The sequence below is a fragment of the Xiphias gladius genome, chromosome 19 (genome assembly GCF_016859285.1).
Source record: "Xiphias gladius isolate SHS-SW01 ecotype Sanya breed wild chromosome 19, ASM1685928v1, whole genome shotgun sequence".
NCBI classification, from domain to species: Eukaryota; Metazoa; Chordata; class Actinopteri; order Istiophoriformes; family Xiphiidae; genus Xiphias; species Xiphias gladius.
This window is the reverse complement of record NC_053418.1, coordinates 5,639,757-5,657,563: the sequence shown is the minus strand read 5'-3', so window position 1 is coordinate 5,657,563 and position 17,807 is coordinate 5,639,757. Positions and strand designations below refer to the sequence as shown.

At 39.4% G+C, this 17,807-nt stretch overlaps 1 protein-coding gene across 1 annotated transcript in view; it reads right to left on the bottom strand.

The window, feature by feature from the left end:
• Window positions 1-1,825: 1,825 nt before the first annotated feature.
• ksr2 (kinase suppressor of ras 2) overlaps window positions 1,826-17,807 on the bottom strand; it is a 96,178-nt gene continuing 80,196 nt past the window's right edge. Inside the window, exons 14-19 of the mRNA XM_040154335.1 lie at window positions 16,788-17,149; window positions 11,234-11,330; window positions 11,009-11,142; window positions 8,543-8,677; window positions 5,882-6,011; window positions 1,826-4,632 (exon numbers count right to left, since the gene is read on the bottom strand). Of these exons, the coding sequence (XP_040010269.1) occupies window positions 4,486-4,632; window positions 5,882-6,011; window positions 8,543-8,677; window positions 11,009-11,142; window positions 11,234-11,330; window positions 16,788-17,149 (1,005 nt within the window). The 3' untranslated portion in view covers window positions 1,826-4,485. The remainder of the gene's footprint in view (window positions 4,633-5,881; window positions 6,012-8,542; window positions 8,678-11,008; window positions 11,143-11,233; window positions 11,331-16,787; window positions 17,150-17,807) is intronic.

The following is a 17,807-nucleotide window of genomic DNA, read 5'->3' as shown; positions in this document are numbered from 1 at the left end:
AATGATATTCCAGCCAAGCTACACAAAATAACCATTATATACAGAGATGTGAGAAGTTGATGCCAGTCGTTCGCTGGTATCACCCTGTTTACACCTGATATTAACATATGATCAGTATCTAGATATCGTACCTGGATAAGGAAAAATGCATATTGACGTGTGGTGTGAATGCCTGCAGAGCGTTTTGTGCATTCTGCGTGCATTTACACTTTGCATTAACAGGCATCTTTTCCTTATCCAGGCAGGACATCCAGATACAGATCACGTTAATGCCGTGTATAAATAGGGTCTTAGAGATCACTTTTCCCAGCTCCTCTTTGTTTCGGATTACTCTCCCCTTTCAACCATGGAGGGAATCTCTAAAGGCCAAAAAGCTTACAGTATAAGTATTATATTATTATATATAGTGCCGTATTATTACTGAATTTTGTACAGTGTTGGTATATTAGATTACATGCTACATTACATGACATTTTACATTTCTTTTGGCTCTGCTCTAATTAAGCATATCATTCTTTTTATATCACTTTTATATTTCATATTACCGTTATTTATTTATTTTTAAATGTCAATTTTGAGGGTTGTGTCAGAACCAACATCAGTACAGATTGCTCATCTATAACAAAGGTTCACGAGTTCGTACTCCATGTGACTTAAAGGGATAATTTGGCTTCAAGGGAACTGTGCTCTATTTGTTATTTGCCCGCTTTCAGTAGGGTAAACTTATGGATGTCTTTCTAATGTCCCTGCATTCGGGGTGAAGCACTTCCAATGGATGTAATGGAACCAGGTACTCTCCAAGGAAGAGTAGAAATAAACCAGTAAACCTCAAACATAGATGTCTGTGACCTCGACCTTAACAGCTTGATTGTTAGAGCTTGTTTAGGATAGGTGAGTCTCAACCTATTTTCAGAAAGTTTTTCCTTGAAAGGACAATAGTTTAAACAGGTTTTCACGCTAATTGTTTTTTGTTTACTGCTGCAGGATGACACGTATAAGGTTATACAAGGTTTTCTCTTAGTGTGGACACCTGGGAATATTCCTATGCTAATAGAGGCTAAATTTATCTTTTTAGGTCACTGTTTCACAGCGAGCGGCAGAGTGCCTGCTTGCATTATCATTTGCTCACTGCATAAGCAACAGTGGGAAGCAGTATACTTTGGCATAGTTTATCCAAAATGTGTCCCAAAAAATGCATCCGAAAGACTGTCCCAAATATATATCATACTAAATATGGACAAAAACCACACAGACAATGTGGAATAAGATCCTTTTTAAAAACTTTAAAGCTGCTTAAAATGGAAAATTGGATTTTAAGGGTTAAGATGCTTCTGTGTTTAGTTTTTTTTCTGCAATAGAAACACCTGTGGTAAATTGTTTCCGTGTGATGAGTTCAAACTGAATACGGCTCCTGTTCTCTGTGGATAATCAAAGTAGCAGATTTTTAATAGCCATCTTTCGAGCCTACAGGAAATCAATGATTAAAAATATATTGGGTGGAGTATTATGGCACCTTTAAGTATTTAGACCATCAAAAGTTTCACTTTTTAAAATCAGAACAAGGATCACATCAAAAGAAAATTACTTAATGAGTAATCATAAATGATTAAAATGATTATTTTGTTCGATAAATTGGTTCTGTGAAGATGTGTTAAAAATTACAACCAAAGTAAAAATATGAATAAGGGTTGAGTAAGATAAAAGATGACATAAAAGAAACAGAAAACGTCCAAAATGAAAACATCTTTTTATTGTCATACACTTTGTAAAGGATGAGAGCAAATAAAAGAGCTTGTGATCAAAATCTACTCATCACTAAGCCATGGACCATAAGGCATCATTAAATACAAGCTTTTTGGAGCTATCATCTACAATACAAGGACGGAATCAAGGGAAAAAAACGACACAGCATCAATGCTTATGCAATTTGAAGGAAAATGGAGGAAAAGAAATTCAAATGAACAAAAAAACAAAAACGACCAAAAAACACAACACAATTTGTACATTCAAAAGAAAGAAGTCAAAAAATTCACAAGGAATATTAGTATTACGGCAAGTGACGATAAAACAAGGTCTACAATCTGTTATGTACACTTGGCACTAATGTTAGATCTTTGATTGTTGTCCAGTCAGGTTGTCAACTCTAGCATGTGCACAGGTCGTACCTCTTTTTATTTAAATGCTAGTCTAATCCTTTATATACTCTATAAACATACTGAAACAATCTCAAACAAAGCTTTTGAAAAGTTTTGCAAAGCCTGATGTAAAACTTCATTAGGTATTGAGATCAAACGGCTCAATGGACAACAATTCATCAGAAAAATGCTCACATACTTTTTATATATATAGTGTTGAAGGATTATTTTTTTTCATAACAAGAATCAATCTTTGATAGTCCATCTCATGCACTTGAAAGTTGTAAACAGTACAAATATAAATGATCCACTTACAATATTTGAATCCCAGCAATTCCAAAGTAGACAGACAGACTCCAAAAAACAGCAGCAGATTGTTCGTATGCATTTTCCAACACGGGCAGACGTGTAAAGAATGAGGTGGAAAATGGCTATTTAACATGATTGGATTGTCTCTGTCTATTCGACGTGGCTAGAGAGAATCAAAAACAGTAGTATGAATGATGCCACAACTTCCAATTCATGGTGACATGACTCAGATTTGCTATATCTTTAAAACATACATTTAAAATATATTATGATATACAGTTTGAAGTAGAAAAATGGCCTGGGGTGTTTTTCAGCATCCTGATATGTCTTTTCTGATATGTTAAAGGGAAAGTTCAGCCAGATTAAGATACCTACTCGTTCCTTTAACTTTATAATCCAAGAAGTGAATTTACTCTTTAGGTTTGTCTAAATACAATCTTTAATGATATATGTATGTATATATATAAGAATCACAATAAGTGGCCTATAAATTCCAATCAGACAGAAAGTGACATATGGTCATTGTCTGTTGAACAAATCACACAACATTTGTTTTTAAGGTTCATACAGACTGAACACGAAGCATATTTTTATCTTAAGTAAAAGGATTTTTGGATAAAAATTCAAGATGAGGCAAGATTTGAATTTCAAGGCTCCAATTCAAAGAGACCACAACACTGCTTTCAAGCCGCTCCCAACAAATTTGAACAAGCCAAAAACAAACTCAAAGCTTACTTTGACTTTTTTGCCCTTTTAAAGGTCACTTGGTCTCCCTTTGTGTGTCTAACAGTCACATCATTACTGAACTAGGAATCTCAAAACTTCTTTTTCCTGTACAGATCCAAATCATTCTGGTCCTCGGACCCAGGCCCGTTGGCAACAGGTCTTTAATCCATTTTAAACTAATTCATAAAAGAGTTTCATATACTACGCAGAGAGCTAACATGTCGTTTTAGGTAGTTTGTCACTGATTAAGGTCTACAAAGTTCACGAATCGATTGATTTAACTTAAAATCACTGCATTGACTATACAGTTGCAAGCTTTAGATTTTACCAGTAACTATTATATTCTGTATCTATCAATAGCTATTTAAAGTGAATAATTTACATTTACTTCTGGGAAATGGGGGATGGGTGGGCTCAGTGATAGCATTTCTGAAGGGTAATTAGTTCTAGTTCAACAGTTGATGAGATACATTTCAAGTGTCAGCGATTTCACAGAACAGCGTCAAGTGAGGGAGTCCTGGTCTGACCAGCGGCTTCTTTTTTCCAAAGGCTGTTATTGTTCAAACGTCTCGCTTATGTTCACAGGCAATATTCAAACCACAAGCTGATCAGAGAACAGTCTCCCATCAATGAACCGTGCCAACGCAGCTCCACGCAAACAGAGACGCTGGCTTCTTCACATTCAAATGGTACGGTGTAAATAAGAGGACATTTTAAGATAAATAAAGCTTTGAGCTTTGAGACAAACGTGTGACCTTTACAGACATCCACACATGAGACAATGAGGTAACACTGACAACATGGTCTACACAGTTGACAGACATAAGGAATGGCAAAACAATGTTATGAGAATATTCAACGTGTGATGTACAACGGTTACATTCATTCAAAACAAAACATAAAAAAAAAGACATGGGAAAAAAAATCTACATTTGCTCTCAAATGTGTCTTTTAAGTCCAGTATGATGTGATCAGTTGAAAGTTACAAGCAAGATACATCAAGGAAGTAAATCAAATATTATGAAGGGAACAAGTCAATAGTAAAAGACAAAGAAGATAAAGGAAAGATATCCAGTATGGTTTAAATCAAACCAAAGAAAATATGAGTCCCGACTGCTTTGAGAAGCTGGACAGTCAACTTAGGCTGTACACACACATGCCAACATTCCATGAAAATACACACAGCATGGGCAGTTTTCATCACTGGGCTGGCTTTTGGATTCAGTGCATTCTTTAAGGAGGTGGGTTATTTATGTAGAGTTATGGCGGATGATTTTTAAAAGTTGCTGATTGTTTGCTGTTTTGTGTCCCTATCTCATTTGACATACTCAGCTGACTTCCAGAAGTGCCCTGGGTGAGAAAGGCGGCGGTTCCGTTTTGGCAACTTTTCCAGTAAATCTACCAGTTTGGAGAAGCTGGGCCGCTCTTCCTGCTTGTGCGCCCAGCAGAGAAGCAGAATGTCCTGGAAAACATGGAGATACATGGAAAACCGAGTTGTTAGACATCGCGTCTCATCGTCTTTAGATGTATCATACGGAATGCATAGTTACTGAATAAATGTTGTGCATTGGTCTCTTTTATTTAAAAAAAATGTACTTAAAACAGAGGGTTTCAAAGAGACATGAGGCAAAGATTCCGCGTGCGGCAACACGGATGTGTGCATGCTGGTGGTCTGAAAACAACTGGAAGTTGGTTATTTTAGTTTGGCCCAGCGGAGGACAGCTGCGACACACAGGTCATGGAGGCGATCAGCAAAATATATCCGTGTTTTGATACAAAGGCCATAGCAGCCTGACCCTACAAGAGCTAAACAAAAGGTCGGGAACATGTACCCTGAGGTGGGCTTTACTTGGACAGACTAAAGTGATTCACAACAGCCTCAATGTGTGATTTGTAAGGAAATACTAGCAAATAGTGGCATGAGACCTGCACAGATTTGCAGCCACTTAGAGACTAAGCAAACTGAATTAGCGGGTAAACCTACAGATCAGTTCAAATGGAGACTGGAGGTCTTTCAAGGAGAGAGGAGAGGGATGGAGGAGTTTAGCAAGGTGAACTGAAGGCAGCCGAGGAGTCATACCATGTTGCACTGTGCACTGCAAAGACAGGAAAGGCCAATGCCCACAGGGGAGAGGCACAGTTGTCACGATTTCCCACGAGGGGGGCCGAGAGTGTCAGACAATGAAAACCCCTGGTCTATAAGACTTAACTCCAACCTGGCACTCTTTGTAAATATTAGAACAGAAGTTTTTAATAAACTGAAATTCTTTCATGAACTGATATATTTTGTTACCACTGCCTCTTAGTTAAACCTCTTTTATCCACGCATATTAAAACCACCAGGGTAATTGACATGCATTTATGCAGAATTACATAATGGTGGCTAAAAAGTTTCTAATTGTCCTCTTCAGAAGGTTTTTTACTTGAAATTCACTTATGAGCATTCTTCTAAAGACTCTTTGTTACTGGTTATGGTATTAAGATCCATTTAAAGAGCACTTGTGTGAATCCAACCCCCAGACTGGTTATTGCATTTGTCATGCAAAGCAAATTTTTCAGGGATTATAGAACGTGTTTGAGCACAACGACTCTAGAATTCATGGAGTGTGTAAACGTGAAAAATATGCATAAGTTTGAAAAGAAGTTTGAAAAAAAACAATGACCAATGAATTGTGACAAATTAAAAAGGCAAAAAAAAAAAAAACCCTTACTGATATCTCCTTTCCCATGCCAGTTTGGGCGAGGTTGGGCTTCATCCCGCTGCCAATCTGCCATATGATCACCTCCGCTGGCTGACTCTTGTAAGGCCACTCGCGTGCGTGTAACTCGTACCAGATGGTGCTGGGAGGACAGAGGAAGAGAGCAGGTCAGTGCTTTGGACTGCCTAGTCAAGAGAATAATACCGGTGTCTTCAAAACACACCTACAGGGGGTTCACATCCCAGCCGGTGCCAACACTACCAGGCAAACTTTCAGTCACAACAGCTTCAAACCATCAAACTCAATGGTTTCAATCAGCTTTCAGTTGTAGATGATGCCTCTGTACAACAGGATCACGATCTATGCAAAAACTTGCTTTTTGTGAATGAATGTTACCTCGAGCCTTTTAACAAGTTTTGAAGAAATTTCATCCAGAAGTTACTGGATGAGCTACTGCAAAAGCAGAATTACCACAAACCACCCTCCCTGTGCAAATAAGAAGTCGTTGTCATTCTCCTCCCACACATCAAGTTCAAGCAGCATAAAAATAGCTCTTTGCCAGAAGTAGGGGAAAAAAATGACAGCTGATTGTTGATGAATATGTAAAACAGCCATGGGGGTCACCTCAAGGTAACCCAAGGGCTAACAGAGCAGCTGGACATTGTGCGCCAGCACTGCACTCTTCCCTGTAAAATGATATAGTGACGAAACCTCCATATGGGTGACCATCTGAAAATGCAATTGTGTTAGGAGTCAACAGAGCAGGGTTCACGCCCACAAATGAATCAGCAATGGCAGTGGAGGAAGAACAGGAGTCGTGGGGATTTTTAATCAGCTTAGGACGGATGAAAAAAATGGGCTTTAAAGGAGGAGAGGGAGAACACCTTGGTTTGAGAGCAATCTGTATGCAATAACTGAGGGAGCTGGTAAAATGATTTAGGTCAAAATATGTCATATATCACATATTTCTGGTGAAAGAGATTCAAGGCAAGCCGGTGTTCATTACATTTTGGGCCGATTTAAAAGATAAGGCTACTACAACCACCTTAAATGCAAGGCAGAGAAAGGTTTGTTCTACTAAACCAATAAATGCATTTGTTTGATCAAGAATTACTGGAATATTTATAATAATGGACAATATGTTTCCTTACCTCCTTGGCCTCTGTGGTGTGTGTAAAAAGGAATAGTTTGACATTTTGAGAAATAAGCTTATTTGCCTTCCTGCCAAGAGTTAGATAAGAAGACAGAGAGCTGGGCTTGGCTAAGTGTTCTCAAGATTTGGAACATTTGAACTACTACTTACAGAAATCCTTTTACAAGCAACATCCTCACCACTACCATGTGGTAAACATACCCACTATGACAGCTCTGAATGGATAGAGCTATAATAACAGGGGGGAAACAGTATTTCTGAGGAAGTAAAGGTCATGAGAATTAAAGATCCGTACGATATCCTGAATGGTAAGTTGGATTTGGATGTTTCAGTGTGACCAGAAATTGAGTTCCCGCATTTCAACTACAGTGAAGAAGGTAAAACAAAGCTTGAGGGCATACAAGAGCTCACACACTTGTTCCTATTTAAATCCAGAATTTGTCAATATAACCCAAAGTCATAGGGACTTGAGTACGGTTGAAGGCAATCGAGCTGGAGTCACTTAGTAGATTCAAAAGGATTCTAGGGTATGATTTAACCTGAAAATGTAACAAGCCTGACGAAGCATGGCACCGGTGTACGTAGTATCTAAATTTTGGCACCAGGTTACCTATTGCCTGGTCCAATTGCAGTTATTGACTTGTTTTTCTCTCTTTAGCCTTCAGCCTATGCAACTCAGGAGGGATTGACCATTGTAAATGTCCTTTTTCTTAGATGGAATTCACACAAACTGTTGCTGGTGCTGCCCTGAATATAAAACCCAGCACCTCCTGTGCAGCTGAGACTTCACCAGGTAAGCACTCACACCAGACACCAGTTGCGTGGAAGCCCAAAAGTAAAACCTTCCATAGGACTCAGCTTAGCACAGGTTCAATCGGAAAAAAACACTTTATTTTTCTTTTTCACACATTTTTCCCTCTTCCTGCAATTACCCAATCAGTTAAAAAATCAAGAAGGCAACTCCCTCTTGGTTTGTAATGTTCGTTAAACTTAACTTCCAAACCTTCTCTCGTACCCACATGGGAGAACCAATCACTTAACAGTGTTCTCTTTATCTACTCCAATCAGTCTCTCTGATGTGTCTTCCAGCTGCCAAAGCTTATTTGTGCACCATTTCCTTCCCCAGCAACATCATATCCATGTCTCCATTCATGAAGGCCAAGTCACTTTGAGAATATGGGATCTCACCGGTAAAGGGTTATATGGGACAAAGTGGTGTATATGTCAAAGTCAGATTAATTTTTAAGCAATTAACTTGGACATCTAAAGTCTGACAGTAACAGAAGCAAAGTTATCATTTAAAATATCACACATTATTACATTATCTGAGTCTTTGTAGAGTAAGCAGGTAAAATCTGTATCTATAATGAGATCTGAAAACCAGTTACTGAGGGTTGCCTCTTTGTCATGTGATGTGGAGTTTGAGGGCACTGCTCTGTAAAAGATGGACTTGATGTTGAATTCACGTACATATTCGGGATTTGTAAACCCCCTCTGTAACTCAGAACAGAAACACTCACCCAAAAGCAAAGACATCTGACTGTTTGGAGAAGGGAAGTTTGTCCTCCTCCGTTTCCGGAGAGAGCTGCTGGATGATTTCTGGGGCCAGGTGACACAGCCAGCCATTGGGGATCCTCAGTTTGTCTTCTCTCCGGCTGCAGAACGAGGAAAAGTGGAGACGGAGACATGTCAGGGTTGATCCGCTGCATCATGCTGCCAAGCCATTAAAGATGTTAAGATGTATGCAAGTCACACTGCAAGATGGGTCTAATGAAGTCTTGATCACAGTCTGTGGTAAACTGTACAAATATCAGTTTTGATACGTGTCAGATTGTGCAAAGAAAGTCTACTGAATTGTAACACTGATGCAAAGGGAAGAGAAAGATGCAAGCAAAGATGTCATTAACTCACACTAATTCCCTGACTAATTAGAAACATCGATCCTTGATTAAAAGAAAATTATGTTTTGTTTTGGTCTGTTTTTTTTTTTTTTTTTTACAATTCTTTACAATCTCATTTTCATAGTTTTTTAATAGTTTTGGCTACTCATGTTATGTTGAATATTCCCGTGTCTTCAAACGTTATTTGATATGTTGCTGGATAAAATGTTATCATAACTGATAGGCTTGATGGCCAGGACTGCAAAAAGGTGACGTTAATTGTAATCATTGTATGAGCCAGCGTAAGAATGACTAGTTGGTTTTACTGGGAATTACATGCGGTATTTATCTTTTGGTAAACTGCAGGCACGCATGGCGACGAGAGTCTTGTTGTCGTGGTGATGTTGCCAGGCAACCAAATTGGTTTAAAGAAACCAATCACAACATGCTAATTACTGAGCTTTAGTGATGCTGGTAGGCTAGCTGTTTCCACCTGCTTTCAGTCTCCATGCTAGGCTACGATAATTAACTCCTGGCTCTGGCTCCATAGTTAATGCACAGACATGACAGTGCTACCGATCTTATCGTCTAAATCTCGACAAGAGAGCAAATAAGACTGTTTTTCTCTTACTGAACAATAAAGCGACAGTAAACGCAGGAAAATAACGCGTAGAACTTGTAGAAAGAGCTTTCAAACACTATTCAAATATCTAGGGTGGACCGTGAAATTGTGTGTTATTTTTTGCTTTCCCACCAACTTACACCTTGCTGATACGTTCTTCACTTGAGGAATAATTGTCTTAGCTTTTAGTGGTTGGACACAGGAATGGTTTGTAGGCACCTTACTCAAATCTGATTAGTAACAGTATGATTTGTAAACCACTGTAATATTTTAGACCGATTTAGTTAAATAATCCGCCATGTATATGAGAGAATATATCACTTTTAACACAACCCTGCTGTGCAGAAGGACTGCCTGGCGACGGTGTGGGTGTATTCAGACAGCTCGCTGCGCTGCTTTCACTGGTCTCTTTCCAAAAAAGCTCTCACTACCTTGACTGGGGGGTTGATGAAAGCCTTGGACTCATGAGGTCAATCTTGAGCGGATGCCATATGTGATTACAGGCGTGCTCAGCCATGACATGGTAAGTGACAGAAAATAATCTCTATTTGTTAGTGGAGTGAGAGCCAATTTAAAGCGTTTTGATCATCACCAGTGATTCAGTTTTCTTTGTATGATATTTCTGTTTGAACCCTGCGCTTTCAGCCTTATTCAACCACTAGTTCATTTCTCTGCTCATTAGTGACCTGCTGCTCTTTTCTCTCTCTCTCGTGAACACCTCTCTTTAACACTGTTCATGTTATTGAGTGGAGAAGTAAAAATTTCTTCCTTGGCAACAGTAAAGATGGACAGAAGACAGGGACAAATAAAGAGGCAGAGCAGTTTGCAGTCAATTTACACCAATTTAAGTTAAATGATCACACTCATGTAAATTAGCCATGCTATACTTAGAGTGCTGAATCAATATTGTACATAACATCTTGAACTTTGAGTTATTGTTTTTTTCAATACATAGTGCAATGTCATCCACACTGGTTCCTGTAGAAAACAGGATGTTTATACACGATTGCCTCCTGCTGATGATCTAATTGCTGACAAGAGCAAATAAGCAGAAAGGACATTAACATTAAAGAAGAACAAGAATAAGGTTTAAAAAATGTAAACATTTGTTTGATTAAAATTTTTTTAAGTTTTCCATCAAGCAACAAAGCAGATATTCAGTGAAGAGACTCCCAGCCTCTTTTAGTTTAGTGCTGTTTGTTTATGATAATTAAATAGGCTTAAAATGAATCTAGTAATAACAAACTGGTGTTAAAATATGTAAAAAAAAAAGAAAAAAAGAAAAATCTGGCTGTTGTCAAAGAATTTAATTACTGTTTAAATACTGTCTTCTTGTAAATATGTACAGTGCCCACTACCTACACCCCCTGAATTGTGTGTCAGTACTGTTATAAAAATATCAGCCTGTCTCAAAGACAGATTCCTGCATTGCACACGCTGAAAAAAAAGCGCTCCTGTCTCTGATGTGTATTGACCCTAATTACCTGCCAGCTTGCAGAACCCCAGATATGGTGAAGAGTCCAAAATCAGTGATGACGACTTTGCCGTTATCATAAAACACGTTCTTGGACTTCATGTCTTTGTGTAAAATCCCCTTAGCGTGGAGGTAGCCCATCCCCTGATGACAGAGAGAGAGAGATATGTGACTGTTCTGTAATATGATGTGTACCGCCGAAGTGTTCTGGAGAATCAGTGTTGAGTTGTTTTACCTTGACCATCTCTTGTGCGATCTGTCGGGTTTTGTTAACATCCAGCACAACCTTGGCGTCCCGCACCACCGAATAAAGTGTCCTGCCTTTACACAAGCTGAGAGTAGGGGAAAAACACAAGGATACGATATTCAGTGACTGTGTTTTTCTCAACTTCAAAACATTTCACAAGCTTTACAGGAGGGTTTGTGAAGATTCTCGGTCATCGAGGTCATGGTATTCTGTAAATGCTATGCGAAGGCAACTGGACTTGCTTGAAGTTCTTTAAGACGTTTTGCCTCTCATCCGAAAGGCTTGTTCAGTTCTACCTGACTAGTGGGGAGTTTCAGGTATCTATCCTCTGGTGAGATCAGCAACAAAAGTGAGTTGTTGAGGTCACACGAGTCTTTGACCCTCCCGGTCATCATGTGAGTCGTTAGAATCTCACGGGTCCAGGTGTGGATGAGTGCTAACACCTTGAGGGTCCTTAGGGTGACAAGTGAGTCGTTGACCCACCCTGCCAGTCACTTGTCAACTCACTTCTCAACGACTCACTTGTCACCCTAACGACCCTCAAGGTTCTAGCACCCGTCCGCACCTTGACCCATGTGACCTCAACAACTCACTCAACTCACGCTGATCTCACCAGAATATAAATAACTGGAACTCCCCGCGAGTCAGGTAGAACTGAAGAAGCCTTTCGGATGACAGTCTTCAAGAACTTCAAGCAAGTCCAGTTGCCTTCACATGGCAGTTACAGAATTAAAAGGAGAGCTTACCCAAAATTTAGCAAATTTCACTGATGAAAGCCAGTTGATCAAAACACAGTGATCCCTTCTTGTCATTTACTGTTACTGGTCTAATCTGTTGTAAATGGTAAATGGACTGCTCTTATATAGCGCTTTACTAGTCCTATCAACCACTTACCAACCAAAGCGCTTCTACACCATTCACCCATTCACACACACATTCATACAGCGCTCTTTTCATTACATATGGCGCACATACTCACACACCGATGATACATCGGGGGCAATTTGGGGTTCAGTATCCTGCCCAAGGACACTTCGACATGCGGACAGGAGGAGCTGGGGATCAATCCACCGACCTTCTGATTAGTGGACGACCCGCTTTACCTCCTGAGCCACAGCCGCCCCTACATTTGTACATTTGTGTGATGATTTTCTCATTTCGTCAGAGTTGACAAAGTAACAGGTGGGGATGGAGATTGATAAAGCCATGCGAGCGCTGGTGAACATCTGTTATGGGCCACAAAAAGTAGAGAACGAGCATCCCTCTACCACTACCATCCAAGAACATAAAATACTGTGCAGCATCGAATTGAGCTTGAAATGTTGCTTAAAGGTTTTCTGTTTGCCTTTCACTGCCTTTTAATAAATTCAATTTGGGACAATCCATTTATATCTTGCACTGCACTGTAACGGCACTGTTATCTTGATTCTTCCATTTATTTATTCTTGATTCAATTGTAGCTTAGTTTGAGCCCCTTATTTTATTTTAAATCCTATTCAAATGCATCCTTTTATATTGCCTTTTATTTCTTTTTATATCTTGTCTTAAGGCATTTTTATGTCTTATGTAAAGCACTTTGATTGCCTTGTTGTTGAAAGGTGCCATTCAAATGACCTTCAGTGAGGTATTTCATCTGATTTTCTCGGTATTGCAGACATGTCGGAACAATGACAGGAAGGAAAACGCCCCACTGTAATGACGCACAAGCATTATTTCAACATGGTTACCACACCCTCACTATGGAAATGAGCCTTAAGTTACACATGCGTGTAGCAATTTTTTAACAAAGTAAACCAGATAAGAACACACTGTTAAGGCTTTATATAGCTAATTTTTATTTGCTAAATCAATTGTATAAGTGTTGGTGATACATTTGATTTACACTGAACTGTTAGCGGTGGTGTTTGGTGCTATTTTAGCACCAATTTTTCGGCACGTGGGAGATATTGTAGCCGTCAGAAAATCTTTGTAATTACAACTAGGAGGCTGATGTTTTTACGGTCTGTACGATGAGACGTCAACACAGCATAACCATGCGTGAACGCCGCTAATGATGTCACGACACAGTCATTTTCTAATGGCGGGAGTGAGTGTAGACTGTGTACTGAAACCAGTTCTTCACCAACTTGTCTCTTGTAAAGTTTCTTGGTCCGAATGCAAATACAAATACATAATGTGATCAAATTTTTAAGCAGACTGCTCCTGGATTCAGAGTGAACTTCCAGTGGGAAAGCATCCATTGTTGGAATACTGACACACTATTCAGTGTTTTAGCGTTTCAGATACTCTTCTTTCAAATGACTGGATAAGATACCGTTTATCTTCTCAGTTCACACATGGCTCCACTCACTTCATCTAACCCTCCTCATCACCTTTTAAACGTTCAATGTGTGTTTTTTCCCCTTTTAACCAAAACATAGTTTACCCTGAAGTTCACGTGTGTGAGACATTGTCAGTGAGTTAGTGCTGTTTGAGATGTTGTTAGAGGATAAAATGCCATCATTCTGAACTGAAACGTAGGCCAACTTGGTGCCAAGGGGAAGCTGTTACACTGGTTCATGGAGGTGGTGTCACATTTCTGGAGGGCTGCCATCACAACAGCGCATTAATAGACAGCTCAACAACCACCCCCTGCCTCACACCTGAAGCCCTCAACCCTGACTGTGACCAACAAAGGACCCAAGCCAACAGTTCATGCATATTCATTCCTAACAACCGCCTGACAGCAGCCACAGTTCTAGTACCCCTCTTCCCCCTGGGCCTTTTTTAACACAGAAATGAAGCTTATGGCTTTAGTGCTTTAGTGTCACTTCATTTGAAACCTTTATGTGAAAAACGTCTTACCACAAAAAATTACCTCTGCACCTCAGACGCAGGGAATTCAGCTATGCTGAAGAAAAAGAGGCAGCATTTCATGAAACTCAAGATGACGAAAAGCTGACAAAGCCTCCTCAACATGTCGAAAGTCACCACCGTACTTAGAAACAAATAAAAATTGCCATACATGGATAAAAACCCAGGAGTCAAAACGCAGATGACCCTGTGTTCTGTATGCTCGGTAAAATCAATCCAGTCACTCGTGACAAATGAAAAAAGCAAAGAAAAAAGAAACAATCAATATTCATATTTCCACTAATGCAGCCTTAAAAAAAACCCTCATCCTTAATAACCCAATAAACCTTTTAATTTTACTGGCTTGTCATGTTGCACTTTGGGCTGCGAGAGTATGATAATGACTGCATGGTTTACTTGTTTTACTTTTGAACTTCGCTTCTTGTAATACAAGAAGCAGAGTATTGGTGGCTAAAAAAAGCCACCTGTTGCACTGACATTTCATATTATTTTCAGCAATCAGCAGTGGGGATTTACGAGAATCAGCCAGCTCCCCTGCACTCACAACAATTTCAGCTGGCACTCAACCATCCCAATCAGCCAGTCAATCATTCAGTCAATCAGTTATTTAAAACATATTTACCACCGTTATGAATGTGATGGGGAGGGAGTACATTTTTTACATTTAGCTTTGTTTCCTGACACGTTTTTCGAGCCGTGAATTCAGCGTGGAAATCCTTCTCTTTCTTTCTTTTCTTTCTTAATAGGAGAATGAAAGAAAAAAAATAATTTCTTCCACAAGTAAAAAAGACATGAGCGGAAACAAAAGGGCAAATTATTATTTTACCGAGCCTTTCCTTCTTTGTTCACAGCGTGTGTAGATGACAGTGGGAGAGTGGCAAATATCCGAACAATTTCCTTTTGAACATTAATAAGCTGTGCCAATTAGTTAAACAAGAGAGTATTCCTTGTGATGGTCTTTAACAAGAACACAGCCCCGTCTTCCTTGTTATGACTGAGAAAATACTTGCTGCAAGAAATCTGAACACTAATCCGTGAAATAATTAAAGTTGTTCACTACGTGAGAGAATTCATTCAAGTTCAGTCCGACCCTGTACACTTGTATTATCCGCTGTCACAGACTTTAGTCGAGACAGATGTACCATTGCTGTGAGGTGTGGGTGGTTCATCCATTCAGCAACAGTAGTAGCCTGTTCTAATCATAACCTCTGCATGCTTCATTGTCAGCCACTCTAAACTCATTGTCCCGGGGCTTGGGGGGGGGCGCAGATCTATGGCTGATTTAAAATGACTCCCAGGGGACAGGGACTTGGCTCTGGAGGCCGAGCAGCTGCCTAACCACAGAGTAACCGCTCAGAGTTCAGAAGCCGAGCAAACCACAGGTTTCCGAGCGTTGATGTCAACTTTCAGGGGACTCGGTGGCCAGCAAGAAATGAGTGAGGGACACGTGACGATAGGCCAAGTTTTTCTTTTTTATTCTGCATATTTATATCCCTTTTCTCTCAATTGGGAATACCAAATGACTTATGTGGAAATGTTTTGACACTGGAATTTTTTGGCATTGGAAACATAGTAGTTCAACAGGCCGTTGCCTTCATAAATAGTTTCATTGCTTTGGATAAATGCATATTTTTCAGTATGGTTAATACACAAAGTAGGGATAGCCTCCAGGCCAAAACACTTTGGCAGTGTTAGGTTTTATCCACACTTATACTGTAATGCGCATTTGCACATCATATTATACAGCTGCTACAGCTGATTGCTTTATATTCTAAATTTTTACACAATTTTATACATATCAAATATGGTTATAGGTTATTTATATTCAGGTTGCGATATTTTATACTGTTGGCATACTGATATTTTTCAAGATTACAGTGTTGTTTATAAAATCCAACTATCCAAATATATTTAGAAATAACTATATTTATATATCCTTTAATATATTCCTGCGATACATTCGCCCTCATACTGGAAAGATTCCGCATAATGCTTTTCGTCTGGACGCTTTTATTGAATTATTACTGTATTCTCTCTGAATAAAAGTGCTGAAATTCAATAGCATACATTTACATAAACTTACCATATAGTGCTTTTTTATAATTGTAGTTAACGCTTCACATTTTGTAATGGTTGTATTTGCTTTCATTGGATCTTTATATTATATTTGCTCTCATGTTCTTGTGTGTTTTTTGTGCACTGTGCGGCCAATGCTTCAAAACTAAAGCTGTGTCCCAATACCATAGTACATACGCGCGTTTTGAGTATGTAGTGTGTTCACATGTGAAAACTGGAAAAGTATACTCGGAAAAGTCATTGATGGACACTACTGCACACTGGGGGTGAGACAGTATATAAATCTTGACATTTTGTTTTTCTCTTTGTGAGGTTATATTCGCAGTGGCATTTTAAAATCCATGTTTGACTGATGTCAGTCGGTGTGTTTTATGTGTCACGTTGATTTCTTACAGATTAACTGCAACAACAGAATACTATAGAGATTAGAATATAGCATATACTAAATAAGGTTGGCTAATTCAACTGAGGGAAAACATTACTTTTTGCCAGGGTAGTGTTTTTCTGGACATTAAACCTGTAACTATGAGACAGCGCGTTCTACCTACAGCACCTGTAGAGTTGATTTCCCAGTGTATCTGTAAAACACGACCTGTTTTATCTTCATCCTTACCTGGTGATGATGGCCAGATGTGGCGGGCTCATGCAGGCCCCCATAAACAGCACCACATTCTCGTGGCGAGTGTTGCGGTACGCCATCACCTCGCGCTTGAAGGCCTTGAGCTGGTCCTCGTTGTCCCGCTCGATGTCGATCAAGCGGATGGCGACCTCGCCGTGCCAGCGTCCATGGAAAACCTTGCCGAAGCGTCCCTTACCGATCATCTCCCCGATCTCCAGCTGCTCGAACGGGATGTCCCACTCCTGCAGGAAGATGCTGGTCTGGCTGGCCTTGCGTGGGAAGTTGCGCGCCGACAGGAGCGACAGGTTCATCTCCTCGAACTCGTCACCGGAGTCCTCGTTGTTGCCATCCTCGTTCTGTGTTAAGACAAACTGAACTGTTCTTTGGAAGCTGTAGGCCTACATTTCACATTTACACAGATTTTGCAGCTGTGATAATTAAAAATGCCCCTATGCGACACAAAGAGGCCGTGTCAAAATATTCTACCAAGATTTCAAATGCTTATATTCTCACAAATGCCATTCAGCATCTTGAGGATTATAATCTGCTAAAACCTCCTCCAAACTATAGTAAGTAGGAGTTTTACTGGTAAGACAAGCTCTTCATAGTTGCTTATCTGACAACTGAAATGCTTTGTAGTGTCATATCATTTTTATACATTGCTACTATATATATTCAATATCTTTATCTTTTTTTTAATGAACTTTATTTGACCTCTAAAGTTGGACAGCGGTTAAATCCTAGGTCTTATTGTCTTTCAAATGTACGTACTCAATAGATTTATGTACAGTATTTAGGGGTCATCAGAAATGATGTAATGAGCACTGTTTGTTATCATAGATAAGCTGTTTAAAAAAAACCCATAATAAACATGCTTATATGTTGCCTCTACATAAAATGGCACATCATTTTTGTCAAGCTATGTGCATTTCAAAATACTAACTTCTGTTTAGGCCATTACCCACAAAAATAGAGAGTTATGAAAAGGGAAAGCAGCCAGAGGGAAAAAGAACT